Raw genomic sequence first — 26,683 nt, 5'->3', positions numbered from 1 at the left:
AAAAAGATTATAAGAATGATGTTCTCAGATGTCATATCAGTCTTATTAATAGTAACATGCAGTGGTACTCTCATTCCTGCTAAATGAAATCCAAACACTTTAACCTAGCAATTAGCTGTATTTGTCTTTCAACAGACATACATCATTCTGTGCCTTTATTGGTGGTGTTCTCTCTACCTGGAGTATTTTTGCTCTTTTGGTCAAACTTAGTTCATTACACTTTGGAGCCCTGGTCTATACTGGTTTTTGACCTGAAGCTTTCTCTGCCTAATTTCCCCTCTTCACAAATATTGTTCCTTGTTTTTGAATTTCAACAGCATTAGAGAATTGTCTTCCATACTTTTCTATACATGTTTTAATATTATTTGAATTTTTTTCCTGTATATGAATCCTATAGATTCTTTTTTCCTTTATTATTCATTTATTTTTTATTATAGATTTCAAATATATACAGAAGTAGAAAGAACAGAATAATGTTCTAATTTTCTTAAAAAGAAAATAGAAGAATAGAATAATGAACTCCCATGCCATTATATTAGTGTCACCTAGCAGTAATCAGCTTATTGCCAGTCTATTTTCATCTGTATCCCAATCCTGCCACCTACCCCAGATTATTTTAAAGTATGTCCTGGGTGTTTTATTGTCATTCATAAATATGGCTTTCTGAGAAATGATTCCTTTTAACTGTGACACAATTATCACACCTTAAAAAATTGGCAGTTCTATAGTGTCAGATATTCAGTTTTCCCAGTTATCTTCATAAACATTTTCTTAATTTTGTATCTTTGAAACAGAATCCAAACAAAATCCATGAATGCAGAATTGCTTGTACTATGAAAGTTTTTCTCTTTTTTTTTATATATTTTATTTATTAACAAAACTCTGATTGTTTTTCTGATTGTATCACCGTGGTGCTTAACATGTTCTCTGTTTCCCAAAGATTCTTGTTTGATATTAGTTCAAAGGGAGTAAGGTGGGCAGGAGAGAATGAGGACAAGAATTCTGTGTAGATGGTGGTAGTGGTTATAAGCTTTTTTAAACTTGAAACCTACATCTTTTATTTCCTCATAGTGAGCACATAGCAAGGAAAAGTTTGAATTGAACCTAAATTAGTGTCATTTATTTGTTGAAGTGCAATTTATTAATTTTAGACAAATGAACAACTTAATTTTTGTTTAGGGTAATAGTTGTCCATTTCTTAAAAAGCTATTGTTTTTTTCTGAATCTGTGTACTATATTAAGTTTAGAATCATTTGTTTGCAAAAATAATTTGAATAGCCATGTGTAAAGCAAAGGCTTGTTTGGAGCCAATAGCATCAAAATTATATTTATGAAATAAGCTAAATGGTAACTTTGGTTTGGGAAAAGCTTCAGAGAATTTATTTTCATCTCCGTTTATTAAGCAATCTTGACTTGTTACTTTTTAGAATGAATGAGTTTTTGAATGCTATTTTCTTCTCCATTTACTCAGCACAAACATTTCACTGAAGATATTCAAACAAGGCAGTATCGCTCCCTGGAAGTCCTAATAGGATCTGGCTATAACACCCCTGCTGATATTTGGAGCACGGCATGCATGGTAATGTTTTTTCCCCTTAACCTTTGCTTGTTAGGTGGTGGCTACATATCTCACCCTGTTTGCTAATTTCAGTAGACCAGCAAATTAATAAGCAGAAAAAACTTATCATAGGTGATTCATCACAGGTACTCTCAATCCTATGTCTGGAGAGGTCTAAATTCAAAAATCTGTTATAAACATCTGCCATTCCATTTGGTTACTGCCAAGTTCCTGTTAGTTGAAGGAACGAAATATTTCTTACTGCAGGTTGTTGGGAGGAAAAATTAAAAACAACTCCTATAAGGTGGTGTTGGTTTTGATTAGGAGCATATAAGTTTCCTTGCCCATTTGGCACTGATTTATTTTCAGACCAGGAAACCCCTAAAAACTGCTTCATTCTGAACAATTCAGCAGCTCCTCAGACATCCTTGAGACTCCTGAGATGGGAAGCCCAATCATCCAGAGATTCATAAATTGCTGCTTTGTCCCTGGCAAGCAACTACTTAAGTGGTCAGATTTAGTTGATACTAAATGATTTTTCACTAATAGCCTCATGTTAGAATATGTTCCATTGTTTCTTGAAATGGAGTATACTCTTTAAGATCTTTCTTTTATCACAATCTGTAATAGTATGTTTATTTGTTCACTTGTTTCTCTTTTGCTGTGTTATAAGCACCATGCTGTCAGGAATCATGTCTGTATGTATAGCTAAGTGTCTGGATTCATTGCCTGACACATTTTCATGGGTGCTTGCAATGCATTTCTTAGGCTGACTACCCAGAGTTACCACAGACTTCATAGCTTAAGGGCATAGTTCCCCACAATTGCCCTTTCTGCAGATACCAGCCACAAGTCTCGGGGTCTACGAGCCACCTGCACTTCTAACCAACTGACTATAAATGGCGGGTTTCCAGTACCTCCTCAGAAAGTGCTAAGCTTACTATATTGTATTATAACTGAGAAGGTACCAAACGTGAAGCTTCTGTGTCCTCAGAACTCATTACCTCCCTGGCATACTGATGTGTATCACCAACCAGGGAAGTTCACCAAGCTTCAGGTGCCCAGGATTTATTTTATTGAGATTTCATTAATTAGGCATCGTTGATTGAATCATTTGCCATGTGGTTGAGCTGGATCTTCAGCCCCTCTCCCTTGCCTGGAGGTTGGAAATCCCAAACCCTCTATTCACATTGTTGGTCTCTGCAGCATGTCCATGTCCAGCTTCCATCCTGGAACTATGTAGGGGCCCACCATGAGTCACCTTGTTAGTATAAACAGGTATGGCCCAAAGGCCCACTATGAATAAGAAAAACAGTCCTATGGCTTGGAAATTTCAAAGATTTAGAGGCTTCCTTCCAGGAAACAGGGACAGAGACCAAACAATTTCTTTGTGATACAGTAGTGTTCAGTAAATATTTGTAGGCCATCAATTGAATGAGAGAAACATATATTCTCATTTCAATTAACATTTACTATTCACAGGCAACTCTGGGAGAAAATTGAGAAAGAGAGGTTAGATAACAGTTCCAACCTGTTTTAGGTCATGGATTTCTTGATACCTACATTCTGAAAAACCTTGTCTTCAAAAGCAGTAGAGTTAAAACCATATTGTTAATGTGGCATGACTAATAAAGCACTTTGGGTCAGGCAAGGTGGCTTACGCCTGTAATCTGAGCACTTTGGGAGGCCAGGGCAGGACTACTGGTTGAGCCCAGGAGTTCGAGACCAGCCTGGGCAACATAGCAAGACCTCATCTCTACAAAAAATAATAAAATTAGCTAAGCACATGCCTATAGTCCCAGCTATTTGGGAGGCTGAGGCAAGTGGATTGCTTGAGCCCAGGAGTTCAGGGCTGCAGTGAGCTGCTATCACACTGCTGCACTCCAGCTTGGGTGACAAAGTGAGACCCTGTCTCCAAATAAATAAATAGAGTAAGGTTTTTTTGGTATTGTTGCAGAAAATGAAAGAATATTGAAATAAAATCTCAGACTTCTTTCTTTCCACACTTTAAAGATTTGTATTTTGAGGAATTTGATTGGAGTTGATTTACTAGAGAAAATCATAAGTGATACAGGTGCCACCACTTACAAATATAACTAGTTTATAGATGGCATCTAATTTATGAAAATGTGAATTCTTTAAGATGTGGTTCTTAGAAGTGTGTTAATTTGCTACAAGAAAATGAGGACCTTGGTTTCTTTTTGTTATTCCATATTCCTATTTTGTTTAAAGGCAGTAGATCCTACTTGGTATTTAACATAGTATTTCTAAGCTCAAGCTTAAGAAGTATGGCAAAAAGATAAAGGGAAAATTAATCTTGCCTTGTAGTTCTGGACTCACTCACATGTCAGAATTTTCTTGACCAAGCACTTATCTGACATGAGGCAGTATCATAAAAACTTGAACCCTATTGTTCTCCAAATTTCGCCTATTTTGATAAGAGACTTAAAAAATGTTGTTTTAAATCTGGTCAAATTCAGAGTAAAAATAAATACTGGAGTATCAGAAGTGCCTGGAAAGATTAACCATTCCACATTTGATTTAATTAATTGATGGAAAGATTAAGACTCTAAGAGGTAAAGAGACAAGTTGACAGATTGCCTACCACATTAGTGATTCAATCAAAGTCAGAAGGGCAATTATGAAAAGGGAAAGGGGAAAATACCTGTGAAAAACATTAAGAATTAACAGTCACCAAACATCGGGGTCAGGACAGGTAGGACCGTAACTGGCAGGATGAGAATATTTTCCTCTCTGGCCTTTTAACATCCTCTACCTCCCCCTGTGGAGAAATATATTTATAATCCCCAGTTGTCTTCCTTTTCTGGTAAATTCCTTTCTTGAAACGATTACTTTCTGGGACTTGTTCTTTTCCTTTTTTATCTTTTGCTCTCTGAAATTCAGGGCAGGATTTATGGGACTCCCACTCGTACTTGTGAGAGGCTGTGTGAATGCAGCTACACATACATAGGAAATGGGGTGAATTGCATATCCTTGTCCACCCCAGAAGTTGGCCCATAACTAATAGAGAGTATGATTAGGGGGAAAAAAACTAGAGAATATATAGTTGTCCCCAATGTCCTGGGGCATTGGTTCCAGCACCCTCTGTGAATATAGAATCCATGGATGCTCAAGTACCTTATATAAAATGATGTAGTATTTGCATATAACCTATTTAACCATATAGCTAATGTAAGATCATAACAGAAATGAGACATGATAGTGTATGGTTCACCACTAACAATAAGATATTCTTTAATGTTTCTGTAAACAGTTTTTTATTTTTTGTTGTTTTTTTTTTTTTTTTTGAGACAGAGTCTCGCTCTGTTGCACGGGCTAGAGTGCCATGGCGTCAAGCTCACAGCAACCTCAAACTCGTGGGCTTAAGCAATCCTTCTGCCTCAACCTCCCAAGTAGCTGGGACTACAGGCATGCACCACCATGCCTGGCCAATTTTTTTTCCTATATATATAATTTTAGCTGTCCAGATCATTTCTTTCTATTTTTAGTAGAGATGAGGTCTCGCTCTTGCTCAGGCTGGTCTCAAACTCCTGACCTTGAGCGATCCTCCCGCCTCAGCCTCCCAGAGTGCTAGGATTACAGGCATGAGCCACCGGCGCCCGGCCTTGTAAATACTGTTATAGTGAAAAACTAAAATCCTCCCCCCCCTTTTTTTCTTTCTTTTTTTTTTTTTTTTTTAACCCTTTGATCAGTCGTCTCCTGATTTCCCCCAGCCTCAATAACCACCATTCTACCCTCTGCTTCTATGAGTGCAATTGTTTCAGTACAAGTGAGAATATGCAGTATTTGTCTTTCTGTACCTGGCTTATTTCACTTAGCATAAGGTTTTCTAATTCTGTCCATATTGTCGCAAATGACTGAATTTCCTTCTTCAGGCTGAATGGTATTTCCAGTGTGTTTAGAGGTTGAGTATCCCTTATCTGAAATACTTGGGACCAGAAGTATTTCAGATTTTGAATTATTTTCAGATTTTGGAGTATTTGCAGAATACATACTGATTAAGCATCCCTAATCTTAAAATCCAAAATTGGAAACGCCCCAGTGAGCATTTACTTGGAGCATCATGTCAGTGCTCAAAAAGTTTCACATTTTGGAGCATTTCTGATTTCAGATTTTCAGATTAGGGCTGCACAATTTATATATGCCACCTTTTTTTTAAATCCATTTATGTATTGATGGACAGTTAGGTTGATTCCATAACTTGGCTATTGTGAGTAATGCTGCAATGAACATGTAAATGCAGACAAAGTGATTTTAAATCTTTGGATAAATACCCAAAAGTGGGATTGCTGGATCATATGGTAACTATTTTTAGTTTTTTTGAAGAACTTTCATATAGTTTTCCATAATGGCTGTACAAATTTACATTTCCACCAACAGTGTATAAATGTTCCCTTTTCTCCACATCCTCATCAACACTGAATCTTTCATCTTTTTGATGATAGCCATTCTGACAGTTGTGAAATGATATCTCATTGTGGCTTTAATTTGCATTTCCATATTGATTAGTGATATTGAACATTTTTTAATAGATCTGTTTGCCATTTGTATGTCTTTTAGAAAATGTTTATTTAAGTCCCTTGCTCATTTTTTTCCCATGTTCCACATTTTATTTACATCTTAAAACTAAATTTAGGCCAGATATGGTAGCTCATGCCTGTAATCCCAGCACTTCAGGAGGCCAAGGCGGGAGTATTGCTTGAGACCTGAAGTTCAGGTCCAGCCTGGGCAATAGCAAGACCTTATATCTCCCAAAAAAAAAAAAAAAGAAAAAGAAAACTAACTTTAATCTCAAAATCACATGTCCATATACCTATTCCCTTTTGTTGACTTTGCTTAAACTTAAATGCATGATTTGTTAAACAAAGACTGTAAACAGATATTTACTATGTCTGTTAAATGTAATACATAGGAACAGCTTTTAACAGAGGCTCATCATCCCTCCCCCAACATTTTTTATTATAAATAAAGGTATGAAAACATTCCTAACATATTTTTGATACTACTGGTAGTCAGCACCCACACCACTTCAAAAATTAACACAATTTGTGACAACATTCATTGTACCTGCTACTTTAAACAATTTCAACTGCAGCTCTTTGGCTAAGCAAGATGGATAAAGCATGCCATTTCTGGTTTTCCTTCTTGAGATTTTTACTTTTCAGAAATACACATGCTTCCACTACCATCTGACACTTTTCAACATGCTTTCATCTTGTAAACCTGAATTTTATTTCAAGTACTCCAGGTTTATGTTTAAATGACAGTGCCTTAACAAGAGGGAAAAAATTATACTGCAGTGTTCCTCCTGTTACCTGAAAACATAATGGATATACATATATTAAGTCTGTTCTTACAAATGTCCAGGTTGTGTTTACAGGAATTCTTTTCTTAATGTGTGGATATTTTGTTGTGTGATATTTAATCAAGACATTAACATGAGTAGAAGTTGGTGATTTAAGACAAGTTTAAGATCCACTAAAATTAATTGTTGTACGTTTGTCTTTCTGGTGGCTGTGGAAACTTCATATTTGCTTTGGACATCATTAGACATTTTAACTCTTGAAATACAACTTTAATGCTGTATGAATTTTGCCATTTTGCTCTCATTGGTATGCTCCATGCATCCATCATCCCACTGGAATTATTTATTCCATTCATGTTAATTTTTGTTACAAATCTAACTGATGGAGGAGCTTCTGTGTATTTAGGTCCACATTCTATTTTCAAGCTATGTATTCTGTTTTCCTACCTGTCCACCTTGTAAATGTCATCTCTTCATCATCTTCAAGGCCCCAGCTAACTGTACTGTCACCTACTCCTTTTGTTCCTTCAAGTTCTTCCAACAAGTGGCCATTACGAGTAACTCTAACTCCCATGGAGACCACCATCTTCTCCTGCAGCCTGAAACCCTTGCCCATTTTTAATTTTTTTTTTATTGTTATTGAGTTCTTTGAGTTCCTTATATATTTCAGATATCAACCCCTATTGGATGTATAGCATGCAAATATTTTCTCCCTATCTATAGGTTATCTCTTCACACTATTGTTTCTTTTGTTGTGCAGAGCTTTTTAGTTTGATGTAATCCCATTTGTTTATATTTGCTTTATTTGCCTAAGCTTTTGGGATCAAATCCGAAAACTCATTGCCCCTACCAGTGTCTTGTGATTTTCCCCCTGTTTTCTTCTAGTAGTTTTTCAGTTTCAGACCTTACATTTAAGTCTTTAATCCATTTTGAGTTGGTTTTAGTATATGGGGTAAGATGAGGGTCCAATTTCTTTCTTCGGCATGTGTATATCCAACACCATCTGTTTTTTGTTTTTTTGTTTGGTTGGTTGGTTGGGTTTTTTTGTTTGTTTGTTTGTTTGTTTTTGAGACAGAGTCTCACTCTGTTGCCCAGGCTAGAGTGCCGTGGCGTCAGCCTCGCTCACAGCAACCTCAAACTCCTGGGCTCAAGTGATCCTCTTGCCTCAGCCTCCTGAGTAGCTGGGACTACAGGCATGTGCCACCATGCCTGGCTAATTTTTTCTATATATATTTTTAGTTGCCCAGCTAATTTCTTTCTATTTTTAGTAGAGACAAGGTCTCGCTGTTGCTCAGGCTGGTCTTGAACTCCTGACCTTGAGCCATCCTTCCGCCTCGGCCTCCCAGAGTGCTAGGATTACAGTTGTGAGCCACTACACCTGGCCTAACACCATCTGTTGAAAAGACTATCCTTCTCCCATTATGTATTCTTGGCCACTTATGTCAAAAATCAATTGACCGTACATGTGTGGCTTCATTTCTGGGCTATATTATTTTATGTCTATTTTTTGCCAGTACCATGCTGTTTAAATTATAGCTTTCTAGTATAGTTTGAAATTAGGTAGTATGATGCTCATGCCTTCAGCTTTGTTCTTTTTGCTCATGATTGCCTTTGCTATTTGGGGTTTTTTTGTGGGGGGCGAGGGGGTTGTTTTTTTGTTTTTTGTGGTTCCATATGAATCTTAGGGTTGTTTTTTCTATTTCTATGAAAAATGACATTGGAATTCTGATAGGAATTACATTGAATCTGTAGACCTGTTTGGGCAGTATGGACATTTTAACAGTATTAAATCTTCCAGTCCATTAACACAGGCTATCTTTTCATTTATTTGTGCCGTCTTCGGTTTCTTTCATCATTGCTTTATAGTTTTGTTTCTTAAGCATTTTATTTTTTTGTAGCTATTGTAAATGGGATTGTTCTCTTGACTTTTTTGGATAGTTTCTTGTTAGTGTATAAAAATGCGACTGATTTTTGTGTGTTGATTTTGTTTTTTTTAATCCTGCAACTTTACTGTATTTGTTTGTTCAGATGGGTTTTTGGTGGAGTCTATAGGGTTTTCTATGTATGATATTATGTTATCAGCAAACAGTGATAGTTTCACTTCTGTCCTATTTGGATGCCTTTTATTTCTTTCTCTTGCCTAATCGCTCTGGCAAGGGCTTTTAATATGATGTTGAATAGAAGTGGAGAGAGTGAGCATCCTTGTCTTTGTCCAGTTGTTAGAGGAAAAGCTTTCAGTTTTTTACCAATGAGTATAATGTTAGCAGTGGTCTTGTCGTATGTGGCCTTTATTGTGTTGAGGTACATTCCTTCTATTCCTAATTTGGTAAGAGTTTTTATCATAGAAGGATATTGAATTTTGTTACATGGATTTTCTACATCTAATGAGATGATCATATGGTTTTTGTCCTTCATTCTCTTAATGTGATATGTCATGTATTGATTTGCATGTATTGAACCATCCTTACATCCCAGGGATAAATTCCACTTGGTCATGTGGATGATCCTGCTAATGTGTTGTCAGATTTGGTTTGCTAGTATTTTGTTGAGGATTTTTGCATCTGCGTTTATCAAGGATATTGACCTACAGTTTTTTTTCCTTGTAGTGTCCTTGTCTGGCTTTGGTATCAGGGTAATCCTGGCCTCATAAAAAGAATTTAGAAGTATTTGCTTCCTTTTTTTTTTTTTTTTTTTTTTAAGAGTTTGAGAAGGATTGGTATTAGTTCTTCTTTAGATGTTTGGTAGAATTCAGCAGTGAAGCTCCATCCCAGGTTCTGCACTTTTCTTTGATGGAAGACTTTTTACTATTGATTTAATCTCCTTACTTGTTATTGATCTGTTCAGGTTTTTCTATTTCTTTGTGATTCAGCCTTGGCAGGTTATATTGTCTAGGAATTTTTCCATTCCTCCTAGGTTATCCAATTTGTTGGCATGTAATTATTCATAGTAGTCTCATGATACTTTATATTTCTGTGATGTCAGTTGCAATGTCTCCTCTTTGATTTCTGATTTTATTTGAGTCTTTCCTTAGTCTGGCTAAAGATTGTTGATTTTTTTGTTTGTTTTAGAGACAGGGTCACTTTGTCATCCAGGCTGGGGTGCAGTGGCACAATTAGAGCTCACTGTAACCTCAAAGTCCTGGACTCGGGTGATCTTCCCACCTCAGCCTCCTGAGTGGCTAGGAATACAGGCGCATGCCATCATACCTGGCTAATGTTTTAATTTTTTGTGGAGACAAGATCTTGCCAAGTTGTCCAGGCTGGTCACGAACTCTTAGCCTCAAGCAATCCTCCTGCCTCCCAAAGGGGCTGGAGTTACAGGCATGAGCCACCATGTCCAGCCAAATTTTATTAGGTCATTAAATATGAAATGTCCTATTTTGAATGAGAAGTATAGTTTATTATATTTCAAACAAGAAGCAGTCCAATTAATCAAAGTATGCGCCTAAACTATTGACACAGTTTTGCCATCTTAACAGTAACTTGTTTATGCCAGCAGGAAAGAAGCCTGGAGAGCAAGTGGCTATCAAATTGCCAAAGGTGTTTTCCACAGCTTGTTGACAATGGAATATTTTTAAGTGTACAGTTTAGTACTGTTAACTATATTTGCATTTTTGTACAATATATCTTTAAAACTTTTTTATCTTCCAAAACTGAAACTCTACACCCATTGAACAAATCCTCATTTCCCTTTTCTCCCAGTCCCTGGCAACTTTTTTCCTTTCTTTTAAACAGACTTTATTGTTCCAGCATCTAGCTCTACTCTGGAATTTTGCTTCCCTCTGATAGAAATTGCTGAAGATAGGAAATTTGAATTGTCTTTTAATACCTTTTCTCCAGAATAACACTCTCAGCAATTCAGCCCTTCCTAATGTTGTCAGACCTGAGGTCAAGATAAGGGCCCTTAAGTGAGTACACTGAGCACATCTGCAGCTTCTGGTCTCTGCAGGGCAGGAGGCAACAGGACTCCGCCCCGACTTGTCTTCCTCACTGTGGAAGACAGCAAAGTGGCCAGCCCACTGGTACGGATGAGGGACATGTTATCTTAGAGAAACAGCTCTTACAAAAAGCCCTCGTTTTCTGCTGGGTAATCACTGCATGGCACTTTGACTGCACATCCATGGTGCCGTGAAATGCTAGGTTGCCTTTTAAGCTGTGTCCGTATTCCTTTCTGCTACCTAGCTTTTACAAGTTATTTCTAGATCTGAATATATTAGTCTGTTTAAGTTGGCATTTTTTAAATTTTTCCATGCATTTCCTGCTATTTTCTGGAGCTGTTTTTCTCGAAGGTGATACTATTGAGAAAGTTGACAAAGGATGGTACACTGGATTTTTTTTTTTTAATAGACTTTGTTTTTAAAGTGGTTTTAGGTTCCCAGCAAAATTGAACAAAAAGTACATAGAGTTCCCATGTACCACCCCCACCCCCCACCCCCTGCAACACACAGAGCCTTCCCCACTATTAATATACTGCTCCAGAGTGGTACGTTTGTTTCAAACAATGAGCCTCTATTGACACATCATTACCCAAAGTCCATAGTTTATGTTTGGGTTAATTCTTGGTTTTGTACCTTTTATGGGTTTGACAAATTGATGACACGTATCTGCTATTACAGTATCACAGAGAGTAGTTTCACGGCCCTAAAACTCCTCTTTGCTCTACCTATTCATCCCTCCCTTCCCCCAGCCCCTGGCAACCACTGATCTTTTTACTGTCTCCATAATGTCGTATAGTTGGAATCGTATAGTATGTAGCCTTTGTAGATTGGCGTCTTTAACTTAATAATAGGCATTTAAGGTTCTTCATGTCTTTTCATGGCTTAACAGCTCATTTCTTTTTAGCTCTGAAGAATATTCCATTGTCTTGATGTTTTAGTACACTGGAATTTTATAATTTGTTTTGCATGTGTCTGTCACTGATTTAAACACACTCTATAGTCAGTGTGAGACAAGCACAAAAGTGGGAATTTGGAGCCCTGGATTCTAGCCTGGGCTTTGCCTTTCCTTTTGGCTGCAGTTTTCTCATCTGTAAAAGGAGGGTGTTCCAACTAGGTGTTTTCTAATCTAGAGCTCCTGCTCATTTTCAGTAGTTTTTTTCTATTACTTCTAAAATTTTAACCACTAGGAACTACCAAGTTCTCTAAGAGATGTAAGTACCTGCCTAAAAAATTTTAGAAATTTAGCAATCACTCTGAATTATATAATATCTATATACTTTTTTTTAAAGAGATGGAGTCTTGCTATGTTGCCTGGGCTAGAGTACAGTGGCTATTCACTGGCACCATCATGGTACACCAGAGCCTCAAATGCCTAGCCTCAAGAAATCCTCTTGCCTCAGCCTCCCAAGTAGTTGGGACTACAGGCACACACCACTGTGCCTGGCTCTGTAGTTTTTTAAGCTTTAATTTCAGTATCTTTACTAAACTCCATATATGAGACCTTGACATTTTTTTACAAGTATTGGTTTCAGAGAAGATTAATAAATTTTGATGAATAAGAATCATAATTTCTTTCTGTGCTGTTCTGGTACTATAAACCTCAGGATAGTTCAGAGTAGAATAAGTATTTGCTCTATCAGTGTGGTTCAATTTCACAATGAAGTTATGGAGTATAAAACAAGCTATGCCTAGCATCCCTGACATTTTACAAGTAAGTATTCGATTCCTAAAACTACCCTAAAACTTCTGGTTTTATAGCTTCATTCTGAGTGATAGTACAGCCAGGTAATACAGTTTTGAGAAAGGCTGTTATATCATGAAACTATAGAAACTGACATTGGTGAGCCAACAAGACCTAAACTTAGGTCTAAATTGAGAATATGCCCTGACTATAAATCCTTCATCCTATAGTTCTTAAGATTTTCTGGAATACTTAGTACTATTGATTCAATCAAAATGACCTATGACTAGCTTATAAGTGTACTTTCATATCAATAAGTCATTTTTAACAACTGCCATATCAGTTTTGAAAAATCTATCTGTAAGCAGTGAGATATTTATGTAGCCCCCTTTCCCAGATACTATCCTTCCATACTGCTTGGCATTAATTCCAAAGGAAATCATCTCTTAAGACCCTCTCAAACACTGACTGTTTGCAAGAGGTTTTTCTCTTATAGAAGACATGTTCTTTTCTTTTCCTGGTTGGGGGCTGCTGAGCTGCTGGTCATATAGAATAGAGTGACTCCTGACTCCACTTACACTTAATCTTTTTTGATTTCCTACAGACCTAGGAATTGAGACTTCTCCATCTGGGACAGTTTAGAGAGTACTTTCCATGTAAGAATTAAGAGTGTACTTTTTGTCAAACACTAAAGAGTTATAGGTGGATACCCGATTTTTTTGGTTTTGATTTTGGGTACAGAATCTCAGTTTCTACCCCTGTTAAATAATGTAAGAAAGGCTTGTTTTTTTTCATGAATAATAACTTAGAATCACCTTAATATCCAGGTGTGCCTCTTTCTGACCAAAAAGAGAAACTCAAAAGGGCTAAATTGCTGAGTTTTAGGCTGGTTTTGTTTTGTTTTGTTTTGGCATGGAATAACCCATATGTTGGTATTAACTGAGTTTTTGCTGTTTTCTCCATTTTATTAAGATACAGATATGGAAGGAAAGCTCTTTAGGAATAATCTTAGACATTTAAAAAAATGATCTGCAGGTTTTTCTAAGGGAAAAAAATTACTTAATATTTAGTTAAAAGCTTTCCAAAGTCTTTTTCTTTGATGCTTTCATATGCTGTTCTCTTTTGCTTAGGCCTTTGAACTGGCCACAGGTGACTATTTGTTTGAACCTCATTCAGGGGAAGAATACACTCGAGATGAAGGTAAGTCCCTTGACCACCACGGATGTTTGTGTGTGGTAGTTAACGTCCCACATGTGGCTAACATCATTTGTTAGTACTGAAGAGCCTTAGTCTTGCTGGTGTGCGGAGTATATATAAATCCCAAAAAAGATAGAAATATAAAAGTGTTAGGCATTTAGATGTACTAAATAGTTTATAAAGGATATTAAAGAGCTCTATGAGAGTATTAAAATAAAGGCCACAGTTGATTGAACTAAAACTTCCATCTGCCAGGCAGTTTTTTCTTCAACATCAGTTATCCTCCTTTCTGTATATACCAATGATTCATTCATTATCCAGTTTGAATTTACTTGCTTATCAACTTATTGCTTAGTTATGCTTCAACTTCATTTGGAAGTCAATAATTTTAATATGCAAACACTACTTGAATGCAGAGACTATATCTTATTTATATAAATTCTGCAACATTTAGCATTCTTTTTCCTCTTTCTGAAAATTAAAGCTATAATATTTTCCTTTTTAAATGATACTGACATTTAGAATTTCATTTTAAAACAAAGTACAGTAGATTTACATTTTGTGGTAGCCAGTGGAAAAGCCCAAGGTGTCAGTTACTTCATCTCAGTAGCTGTGGAAACAGACAACTGTACGTGTGTGATCGTTCTGTCATGGTGGCGTCCAGGTAACTAGATGAGTTAATACTTTGAATGAAAAAAATGTTTTACCTTTTCTGTACAGTTGAGGCAACGTTTGTTTTGTTTGTAGGATTAATGAGGATTATTTTCAAAGATCACTAGCAGCATGTCTTCCCAATGTGGAGAATATGTTCTGTTCTTTCCTTGCTTTCCTTGAGTCTTTGGAAAATCAGGTTTTGTGCTCTGTGGAATCAAGAGTGTTCTTTCTCAAAAATGTGGTCCCCTGGGCTATTAATAGGCAGTGTTAGTAGGGTGTGCTAATATTCCTCACAAATACTGTTTAGAAAATGCTGTGCTAACTAATTCCTATGATTGCCTATTTTGATAGGTGTAGTTTAGACATGTTTCATATGTATAAACCCCATGTTAGAAGATATTGTAATTACTTCCCATGTACATACTTGATTTTCCCTATTCTCTGCTTCTTGTCTTTCTGGGTTATAAGTTTGAGGTTATAGGCTTACAATGTTTGAGAAATGCTCTAACTATATTTGTTTAGAAGGTAATTAATTTTTTTCTCTATACTTCCCTAGACTCTCCATAAATATTAGTGTATGGTACAGAACACATATAGTGGCTAGATTTGTATTGAATAGGACCTCATGCCACCAAACCTGAAAATTGAAATATATATGAAAAGTCCCAAATAAGGGGACATGGGAGAACTGTCTTCTCTAGAGATTTAAATGCTAATTTAATCCTTCCTGTACCAGTCAATACTAATAGTCCTTAGAGCAAACCTCAACCTCGCTGTTCTATTCTACTGCGGTTTGGCCTGTAGGAGCAGGAAAAAGCAAACCCTTACCTCCTGACAAATGTACGCATAGTTTGTTATAGTAGTACTGGAGCCAGAGAAGAATGTCCTCTATTGTTGACATTCCATAGCCCTAACTACTGGGATAATACTTAATAATTTTGCTTATGAAGTATATTAATCCTGTAATTAATTGATAAGCCAGAGTTAGGTTGCTACAATTAAATGTAAATGAATGATTTCAAGGGAATTCCATGATATAAGAAAAATATTAAAAGAACCAATACTATACTTAGAAATTTATAGTAAGAGAAGCTATAGTCTCATTTTTATTCCTTGATATTCTCATTTTGGTTGTTGTTAATGGTAATTTATATGACGATGTTTATTTGCAGGTCATGCCTAAAATTGGCAGAAATTTCTTAGCATCCAGGTACTTGTTACCAAACCATAAATTCAGGCAAAACTGCTGAAAGGTTGTAGTGAAGTCATGAATATAAAGTCCTTTGTAAATTACATCACTGGCTTTTTTACATGAAAAAGAGATACTAGCTGAGAGCTTCACAAATTCCCAGATAATATGGATGTCTCTAGCACGTTATTTCCCCTGTGAGATACATAATTGGAAATATTTAAATGACTCCTTTTAACCTTAATGATTCTCTAACTACATTATTAAAGGTTTTTTTTTAATAAAGCTTTTTTAATGGTTAGAAGCCATTATTTTTAAAAAACCTCTTCATATTCTTAGTTGATAGAATCACCAGCAGAGTGAAAAAGGCAGAAGAGCTGCCTAGAGGTGTGGGTACTGGCTGGCCCAGGCTTCCCTCCTAACTAAGAAACTCACTTCCCTGGCAGTGCTCACAGTCCGTATTCATGCTATGACAGTTATAAGTCATATGACTTGGACATTTTGGTGGCTTACAGATAGTCAAGTAGCTGTACTTTTAAATCTTTGTGTTAATTTTTACTTTTTAAAAAGTGATTTTAGAAAAAAAGCTCCAGACAAAACATGATAAGCTGTTGGTTTACATTTGAGTTCTAGCTTATATTAGCCCTGAAGTTTCAAGTAGGCCATTTATTCTAAGGTTCCATTTTCTCATCTTTAAAAAGGGGTTTTAATCTTTGGCCTGTTTTACAGAGTGATTATAAAAACTCAGATAGTCATATGTGAATGCTTTGTCATGAACATTCTTATGTAAGATGATACTTTTATTGCTTGAAGCCCAGAACAGTATCATAAATAAATAAGAGTTCTAGAGTGACTAAAGTATATTGGGATGTTTTTTGCCTTACCTAAAAAACATACCTAAACCAAGATATATAGGCAAAATAGAAGTAAAGGTGTAAATAAGCCTCCATAATCCAAAATGGGACTTGCCAGCTACCATCAGGTGACCAACCACCTGAAATAACGCTTGGCCTTCCCAGTCTTCTCTTGAGTATCCTGGGTTTTATTTGTAGTTACTTTTAAACAGCTAGTCCTTGAAAAAGCTATTCATAGAAAAACCTCTTTTACAGCTTGTCCTTGATCCTGTTCTTCTTACCCTTCTATTTTAGACCACATTGCGTACATTATAGAGCTGATAGGCAGAATTCCAAGACGCTTTGCCCTCAGTGGGAAATATTCACAGGACTTCTTCAATCGCAGAGGTAGTATTGTTAACATGAGTTTTCATCCAGAGATACAACTTCAGGAAGCAGAGCATTCACACCAAGATTGTTTTTAGTTATCACTGAAAGTCCCACTGGAGTGGGCGCCTGATTTTTTTATGATTTTATGGATTTTCCACTAGTCGGATAGAGTCGTCCTTTCCCATTTAGGACAGAAAGCAAGCTTGAGATGCTTTACAAAGAGGTGTGCATGCTACTCTTTCTGCCATTGTCTAAAGCTGCATTTGTTACTCCTGTTACGTATGTCTTTTTTTCCCTCCTCTTGAAATGTTTGAAAAATACAGATCACATTGCATTGATCATAGAACTTCTGGGGAAGGTGCCTCGCAAGCTCATTGTGGCAGGAAAATATTCCAAGGAATTTTTCACCAAAAAAGGTAAAATAAATATGTTTGTTCCCAGACATTAAGGGTGCAAAAGTGTTTAAAAATAAAGAGGTGAGTTACACGTTCCCAACTTCCTCCAGAAGGATACCTGCCTTGAATGTTGAAGTGTGACTTAGCAGAGAGGTCAAAGGGTGTGGTCAAGAGCAGAGACTGGAGCCCAGACTGTCAAATCCTGCCTGCTTCACTAGCTGTATAACCTTTGACATAAGCTCACTGTGCCTCAATTTGTTCATTTCTAAATGGGGATGATAAGAAGGTATATTTCATATTAAATTATTAATATGTGTATAGTGTCTGACACATAGTTGGTTGATTGCTTCAACTATAGCACTTCTGAAAAATGGGCAAATTTTTGCAAATGGCATTAGGTCTAAGAACTGCCTCTACCAAAGGGCAAGAAGTTTAATTTAAGCTTCTTATGGGCAAGGACTACTTCTCACTCATCTTTGTATCCCAGTGACACCTAACAGTCACCAATCACTCAAAACATACGAGTCACACAAAGTAACTTTACACTTTTCAGTTTTATAACTTTATGTTATTAGTTACTAATGAAAGGAACAAAGATAAAACTCCCACTTCAGCCATTTGACTGGAATAATGTGTTTCTTATGCATTCCAAATAAAACTGAAATGTGAAAACCTGACCAAGAAGGATCTAGAAAACTGGCCTTTTTTTCCACATTGTGCCATGGTTCCCCTTTTCCTCACAACCTCTGCACAAGTATGAAGAAAAATGAATTTTCTCAACTCTTAACGGGAGCATCCTCAGAACCATTACCCTTAAACCTTTTTTAGACCAAGAAAATGGTGAAGTGCTTCATAAGAGTTCCTCCTAGAGTGCAGAGTCAGGGTAAGGCATGCATGTTTACCAAGTAGCTCATTTAATAGGCATTCAAAGCCCACTGGAGAGACTTCAGATAAGTGTCATATATGAAAAAAAATTTAAGCAGCATTTGCCTTAATAAGCCATTGATAACAGGCCATATTTTTAAAATTGCCCCTTTAAAGAAGCAGTTAGGTTACCACTTCAGAATAGTAGAGTTTGATGCTGCCATATTGGAAAACTGTGTAGGGTTTGTTCTTTTAGTTTTGATGCTTTTATTACATGTTTGACATGATATTAGTTCTTTATTTTTAAATTAGTGCCTCATTTGAAGCAACATTTACTAGACTATGGGGGGGGCAAAAAAAAAAGATTACAAGCAAATTATTCTCAATATGTGATGCTAGACTGCCTCTGCACATCATATGAGACCATGTTGAGTGAGGCATTTAACTGTATTTTATAGAATACCTAGTTCCTGACTGGCATACTCAGTTTGACTGGGACAAAAAAAAAAAATAATCCTGGAATGGGGAGACAACAAATTACCTTAAATTTTTAGAGCCTTATGAAAAATAGAGGTACTTCTTTCTGAGGAATACATCAGAAAAGAAGTGCTTTGTGAATGGAGGATTAGATTCTGATTTACGAAATTTAATTCCCTATAGACTACCTGGATTAGTTCCTGGATTTCCACAGTAGGATCTTGTCACTTGTCAATGTTGGTCAAATTTTTTTTTATACTGTCTTCACTGCAGGTGACCTGAAACATATCACGAAGCTGAAACCTTGGGGCCTTTTTGAGGTTCTAGTGGAGAAGTATGAGTGGCCTCAGGAAGAGGCAGCTGGCTTCACGGATTTCTTACTACCCATGTTGGAGCTGATCCCTGAGAAGAGAGCCACTGCTGCCGAGTGTCTTAGACACCCCTGGCTGAACTCCTAAGCCCCTGCCCAGCACTGCAGCAGAGATCACACACTGACCCTCTAACCATCCCCCCCTCCAAGCATTTTCCTCTTCCCTTTCCAGGGTGAAGCTCTTCCTTCAAGGGTTTCTAGATTTGTTTTTAATCCAACATGTTCATTTGGGTTTGCTTACTTGACCATGTGGAGATCCCCACAGCCACTGGGCATCCTAGGTGAATTTGGCCTTGGTTGGGCTCTGCCAAAGACTAATGGACTAAAATGTGAAACAGCCTCTCACCCTGTACTCTTGCCTTTCCACTAGGACATCCTTTAAATCATAAGCATCCTTTTTAAAAAGAGCTATGAAGATCTATGAGCCCATCCTTTTATTCACTGACTCTAAGAGTCAAATTTTGTAATGCATATCCTATTGCCAGCATAAGGATGAGGAGGGGAAAGGGTGTTAATTCTTTGTACAGCAGAGACATTAAACTTGCTGTATCCAGGCTGCATCGTCTTCCTGGATTGTTTCTGTTGTTCTCTGTGTTCACATTTTTCCCTGCAACTTTTAAGCTACTATCTTTTTTAATGAGCTATATAAACACCGAATTTGGGTACCATTTTATCACTGTTCAAAGCACTGTCGAATTTCTTTAATAACTTTAAGATCCTTGAATCTTCGGTCTGATTTTTAATGTAAACAAAAATGGAACCATTGACTAGTAACTTCTTGAGAACCTCAGGTGTTCTGTAAACAGTCCTTTCCTGTGTGTCTTCTGTTACCCTAAGAGCACAGTTATTTTGATTGGCTGTTTTGTTTTGTTTTTTGTTTTTTTAATCCCTGGCTGGCACTTTACTCATTGTACTTGAGTTTTTTGCCTCATAACTAAAGAATCAGAATGACTCTAGAAAAGAGATCTGGGTTTCAGAGCTTTCCTGTTAAGAATATGTCCCAGGGTTCTGATTCTTTTCCAAATAGTCCCTGCTTTTATTTACAGCTTTTACTTTACCTTGCCCAAAATTCTGGACTTGAAGCAATTTCCCGCTGTGGCTTTGCCTTTCTCATTTTCTCAGAGATTTGGGGTCTCTAGTGAAACCCCAGATTAAAAAACCAAGGGGAGGGGTGGGATGGCACTCTTTTGGTTGATTTTGTTTTGGTTGGTTTATTTGTTTTTAAGATTAGCCATTCTCTGCTGCTATTTCCTTGTATAATGTAAGTTTCTTAACTGCAATTTTGAGATGATTGAGATGTACTTGAGACTTTTTTTTTTTTTAATGAGAAAAGGCTTTGTGAATTTTATTTTAGGATGGGCCTCTCCTAGACTTGCTGTAGACATTACATATTCCTCATAATATTGAAAAGCAAAAAAGGGGCAGGATTGGGGTCACAGCTGCTTGTTCAGCATGGACCAAGTGAGCCTTGGGGATGACAGCATTCTCCAGAAGCAGCTACAGGACTCTAATGTACAGAAAGCCAAGGAGGTGCAACTTGAGGCTCTGCTAGCAAGCTACCAGTGAGACTGTTGGGTAGCCTCCTTTCTGTGTGGGAGATTGGAATCCAGTTTGTCACTTATCCACCAACAGCAACAAAGGAAAAGTGGTGCCATTATGCAGTCCATTTAATTCATGAGCATGTTACCCTGAGTAACTGGCCAGCCATTCATCGGATCCTTGATTGGGTACTCCTGAAATCAGACATGTTTCTGTAGAAAGAATGTTACGTCTAGGCTATCTATGCACCAATCAAGAATAAAGAGAATAGATTTTATCAAAGAACGGCAGAGAAATCCTTTAGCAATTCTAATCCACTTTGGGTTTTCAGCTGTATTTATATCTAAAGCAATAGACTAGAACTGAATTCTCTTCTACATTGTAAAATCACAACTGTGGGATTACAGGAATTCTGGTGATGATACTAAGGTGAAATAACCAAAAAGCACCAACAAACAAAAGGCCCTATTTTAACAATTGACATGATAGGAAATTTTAATAGGAGAGGGAATCTATAACTTTATTTTGAAAATGTTTCCAAATCAAATAAGGGCTTTTCCTCTAAAGGAGCCAGATGAATTACAAGATGTAGAAGAGGCAGCTGTAAAATTTGATCTTCCAAGTACCCCAAGTACCTTTACTGAGCTTGATCATAATACTGTCAAATTGCCATTATCTCACTAAAGGATTTCTATTTGCTGTCAGAAATAAAACCCTGAATACATTTTTATTCTTTCTACTGAGTGCATTGTCTGTTTTCTTTGTAAATGCAGTACAATAAACAAATTATTTAATAACTTACACGTGTCCAGAAGATTTTTATTCATGTGTTGCCCAAGTTGGTCTGCTCCAGCAGCTGGAGGAAAGGATTGGTGGTTGAGTATGCTTTTTGAACTGGAAGATGCAATGAAACTACAAATTGAACACTTGCCATTTTGTGGGGTTTGTAGTTTTGCTACTAGCTTTGAATTGGGATTGGGTGGAATTAAAGTACATTTGGGGTTTTTTCCCTCAAATTATGAATACAGTGTGTGCAAAATGCAGATGACTTGGAAATGTAAGCTCTTAATAAGGCACTGGCATTGTGAACACTATTACACACAGGTTTTCATACACCTGTCTGACTGACTTCTTTTTTTTTTTTTTTTTGAGACAGAGTCTCACTCTGTTGCCCGGGCTAGAGTGAGTGCCGTGGCGTCAGCCTAGCTCACAGCAACCTCAAACTCCTGGGCTCAAGTGATCCTCCTGTCTCAGCCTCCCGAGTAGCTGGGACTACAGGTATGCGCCACCATGCCCGGCTAATTTTTCTATATATATTTTTAGCTGTCCATATCATTTCTTTCTATTTTTAGTAGAGATGGGGTCTCGCTCTTGCTCAGGCTGGTCTCGAACTCCTGAGCTCAAACGATCCGCCCGCCTCGGCCTCCCAGAGTGCTAGGATTACAGGCGTGAGCCACCGCGCCTGCTTGACTTACTTCTTAGGATAATTCTTGGAATGTCTGAGCCAGAGAGTAAGCACATTTTTAAGGCTTTTAACAAGTATAGCCTAACTTACCTTCAGAACAGCTGGGCTATTTTCCTGTGTACGAACAATGTTCACGTGGGCCTGTTATAATCTCATTTTGTTCCTACTAGCTAGTTTGCCCCCAAAAGGGAAATATCATGTTTTAATTTTCATATTGGATTACTTGTGGGGTCAGAGATTTGTTTCATGGGTTCTATCGGCCATTTGTATTTTTTGGTTATTTGCCAAAATCACCCAGCTTTCTTTTGGAGTAGTTCCTGCTTTGCAGACTTGGTCAGGACCTGTTACGTATTAAAGGTAATGAATTTTGGTCATTTTTGCTTCATATATCGTGCAGTTTTTAATTTGCTTTTCATTTTTATTTGTGATGTTTTAGTGTTATTCATAGAAAGCCTTTCCCCACCTACCCTTGAACTATGTAAACTGTTCTAGTTGATTTGTTTTAGTTGTGTAATACTTAAGATACGCAGTGTTTTCACAACTTTGACCGAAATGCAACCTGTTGGGATTCATCAAATCAGTATGTTCACCAGACTGACCGACATAGGTAGGCCCTCCAAGCCTTGTGTTAAATGTATGGACCTAGAATTCCCAGCATTTGAGGAAACCTTAGTGCTCTTGTAGGAGAGCTTTTAGCTATCTCAGAAGAACCAACGAACTGAGATGGAGTCACAACCCCACCTTTAATTCTTAATTTGCTGGCCCTGAAGACATTTTTTTAAGTTGAGTCTTAAAAAACTACATGTATAATATGCATTTAAGTCTTTACAGAAACTAATCCCTACTACGAAATCCTTGTGATACCAGAGATACACCCCAGTTAAAAAGCCAGACAATTTGAGATAGGGTTAAGTGTTTAGAAATTTTAACCAAGGAATTAAGCAAGTTTACTTTAGTACCTAGTTTATAGACTGGCCCATTTCTTGTAAAGGGAGGAGGGTTTCTAAGACATAGATGTTCAATTTGATTTATATTCTTCCAAGTTTGCTTTTTATCATAATCTCTCCCTTCTGTCCTTAATTCAGATCTAGTTTTTGCCTGTTTTAATACAGTAACAAGACTTGCCCTCCAAAAGAGCAGAACTGGTCTATGTACAGAAGCCCTTTAGCTCCCTGCCAGTTGTGCCACTGAGACATTGTTTTTGCATTGGTTGCTTTGGATTCACTAGGTATAGACAGAGGGAGTGTGGTTGTTGTTGGAAATAAATTTATTGGCCCCTACTATAAATCCTCTGAGGATTGATAACAAAAGTGGGATGAGTTTTCAGAGTTGGAGTCCTGCTTTTGTTTTGTAAGTTGATCTTCATCAACTTACAAAACAAACATGTATCCATGTGTCCATCAGCATGTAAAGCTGCCAGAATCTACTCTTTGTTCCAGGAGTGGATTCTGATAAATCTCCATTTCAGCAGAAAATTATAAATAACTATGAAAGGCAACTTTTTCTTTTGAGACAAGGTCTAACTTTGCTGCCCAGGCTGGAATGCAGTGGCCTCATCATAGCTCACTGCAGCGTCCAACTTCTGGGCTCAGATGATCTTCCTGCCTCAGCCTCCTGAGTAGCTGGGACTTCCAGCTAAATTTTTTTATTATTTTTTGTAGAGACAGGGTCTTGCTATGTTGCCCAGGGATCTCAAACTCCTGGCCTCCCAAAGTGAGGAGATTACAGGCATGAGTTACCACCCCCAGCCGAAAAACAACTTTTCACTCTGTCATCCAGGCTATAGTGCAGTGGCATCATGGTAGCTCACTGCAGCCTCAAACTCCTGGGCTAAAGTGAGCCTCCTGCCTCAGCCTCCTGAGTAGCTAGAACTATAGGCCCGTGCCACCACGCCCTGCTAATTTTTCTATTTTTTTGTAGATACAGGATCTTGCTCTTACTCAGGCTGGTCTCGAACTCTTGACCTCAAGCAATCCTGCCCCTCAGCCTTCCAGAGGCATGAGCCAGCGCGCCTGGCTGGAAACTTTTAAAAGGGCCCTAGTGATTCCCATCTCCTGGTATTCAAGTAATGCACTTGCCTTGAACGTGGGCTGGGCTTTGTGAGTGTCCTAACAGAATAGGGCAAAAGTGATGGAATGTCACTTGAGAGACAGTTACAAAGGGGCTGTGGCTTCTGTGTGTGCACACTCTTTTGTTCAGTCTTGCTCTTTTGGAACCGTTGTTCTAGGGAAGCAAGCTGCCATCTGAGTAGCCCTATGGAGAGGCCAACAGCCGCAAAGAACTGAGACCCTTAGTCCCAACAACCTGTGAGAAATAATCCTGCGAACTACTGAGCTTAGAAATGGATACAACAAAATTGCAGCCTTATGAGAAACCTTGAGGCAAAGACAGCCCTACTGGGATTCCTAATTCACAGAAACTGATTATATATATATATATATATATATACGTGATATATATATATATATATGTTGTCTTAAACCGTTGAGTTTTAGGGTAATCTGTTAGGCAGCAGCAGGTCACTAATACAATGTTGTAAAGTAATGAAATCATTTAAGATGCTCTCCAAGCCCACATTTCAGCTATAAATGACTGGTCGTTACTCTCTCGACCATATCTGCTCAGGGCTAGTCATTATCAGCGAAACTTGGGCGCCACAACCAACTCTATGCCCTAGCCCAAGGCAGAGGCAAGCCAGAAGTGAGAAAGGAATGAGGTGACTTGGTAAGAGGAGTGCTGATTGTATTGATTTTTGTTCTATATACTTTAAAAGATGAATGAGATTTGAGATACCTTTAAGAATTTAAAGGTAAAATAACTTTAAAAGAGCTGATAAACAGTTACTAGGTATCTGAACAAAAATCATTACTGTTATTAGGTTGAATATTGAGTTTCTTTGAAGATAAAGCAAAAAACCTGAAATGCTGGGTCATCTGACTGACAAACAGACTTACAGGTCCCTCCCCAGCACTGGTCATTAGCAAACATCAATCCTGCTTTGGTGAACTCACTGCTCCTGGCAAAAGCAAGGTGTGGGCTGTAGATGTAGGGCTTAAGCCCCGCGCTACCCCGGGTAGCTTCTGTGGACCACTCCAGTTGCCAGTTCAGTGAGAAATGTTTTGAGGATAGAGAGACTTTTAGAAACTTTTCTTTTACCTCTTTAAAAAGTAAGTTATGAGAAATAACCGAACAAATATAGATAGAAAAGTCACTAAGCTGCAGAATGAATTTGTCAAATTCTGTCATTCATCAAGCTTGCATAAAGAAGATAGCTGACTATGAATTAAATACTTTTTATCAGCAAAAGAAATTATGAATGTGATCATTCTTGCAAAACAGTTACTGTGGACCAAGTGACAAGGTCAAATCACCTAACAGTTCCCACCACCCACGATTTAACTGTGACAGTCTAGGATACTAACTCCTAGCCAATCTGAACTTAAGAGGAAACAGCACATAGGCGTGTCGTCCAGGTGCATTGGCCAAACACACCTACAGCCACAGATAAGAAAATTGTTCCCATGTCACTGCTGCTTGCTCAAGCAAGACTGTTTCTATACAGCATCCTCCAGGCAGGGACAGCCTGGAGGACCTATCTTTATCTTGGCTTTTGCTGTGATGAAATGCTGAGTTCTCGAACCTGGCAGAAGATTCACTATTTAGTAGCCAGCCCTCCGTATCTGCAGGTTCTGCATCCACAGATTCAACCAACCACAAATGAAAATACTTGGAAAAAATTACAATAAAAATATAAATAATACAGTATAACAACTTATTTATATAGCATTTACTTTGTATTAGGTATTATAAGAAATCTAGAGGTGATTCAAAGTATATGGTAGGATATGCATAGGTTTTATGAAAATATCACACATTTTGTATCAGGGACTTGGGCATCCATGGATTTTGCTACCTGAGGGTGGTTCTGGAACCAATCCCCCACAGACACTGGGAGATAGGTATGCCAAATCCAATTTTTGTGGGGTTTCTTTGAGGAAAAAGAAAGAGGAGTTTATTAATTTGCCGGCAAATGAGGTTGGCAGACTGCCGTCTCAAAGTACCAGCATCCTCTAAAATTTTTGACAAGAGATGTCATCTATTCCTGTAACAAATTATTGAACATAAGTAACAAATTTCTGAAGCTGGCAGCCAGTTTTGGTTCAGTCAGTGTGGACACTTATAAGGAAATGTGATATTTGGTTCCCAGGGGAAAAACGTCAAATTAGTCCCAAGAGTAATTAGTCTCCTATCACCCAATATTTATAAAACTTTCTGATGGCTGTCAAAGGATTCAGGTTCTGATAGCCAGCAATAAGAAAACAAAATGTGAGAAGGGAGAAGCAAAGGACCCCCTAAACCTGAATGCAGAATGACCCACCCAACACACTTCCAGCCACCTCTTCTTCAGCGGCCATCTCACTGCAGCTGGGCGTGTCTGTGTGTGTCAGCCGTCAGGGACACCTGGGAGGGCGCCCTGGAGATAGACTCGCGCAGTCCTGTCATTTGACTGAGGAGATGCCTCAAGAGGCCAAAGTGGTTTGCTGGTGTGAGGGGCTAAGAAGAGAACTTGGGTCCCCAGGAGGTGAGCGCTGCCACACCACGCAGCCTCTGGATATATTTATCCCGTGCAGGCCACTGAAGTTCCGCGTCACCTGAGAGTACATAGAAGGAGGTCTTGTCTTAGAAGACTGTCTGGTTTTCATCCTATCATAAAAAGCTTCAAGCTTCAGGCCTATGGTAGCCAGGGACAAGGAAGCTTGGGAGGAACAAGTTCTTATCTCTGAAGAATTAGATTCCCTAATTTTCCA

The 26,683-nt window shown here is 37.9% G+C and overlaps 1 protein-coding gene and 1 pseudogene across 1 annotated transcript in view; one reads left to right on the top strand and one right to left on the bottom strand.

Annotated features, from left to right (window-relative positions):
* Positions 1-21,279, top strand: part of SRPK1 (SRSF protein kinase 1) — a 72,730-nt gene extending 51,451 nt beyond the window's left edge. Inside the window, exons 13-16 of the mRNA XM_069487820.1 lie at positions 1,472-1,579; positions 13,633-13,702; positions 17,089-17,181; positions 18,775-21,279. Coding sequence (XP_069343921.1) covers positions 1,472-1,579; positions 13,633-13,702; positions 17,089-17,181; positions 18,775-18,959 — 456 coding nt within the window. The 3' untranslated portion in view covers positions 18,960-21,279. The remainder of the gene's footprint in view (positions 1-1,471; positions 1,580-13,632; positions 13,703-17,088; positions 17,182-18,774) is intronic.
* Positions 6,981-7,470, bottom strand: LOC138395561 (ubiquitin-conjugating enzyme E2 variant 2 pseudogene; annotated as a pseudogene).
* Positions 21,280-26,683: the final 5,404 nt, after the last annotated feature.

Source organism: Eulemur rufifrons, chromosome 15, assembly GCF_041146395.1.
Source record: "Eulemur rufifrons isolate Redbay chromosome 15, OSU_ERuf_1, whole genome shotgun sequence".
Classification (NCBI taxonomy): domain Eukaryota; kingdom Metazoa; phylum Chordata; class Mammalia; order Primates; family Lemuridae; genus Eulemur; species Eulemur rufifrons.
The sequence above is the reverse complement of the archived record's forward strand: the minus strand, read 5'-3'. Positions and strand labels throughout refer to the sequence as shown.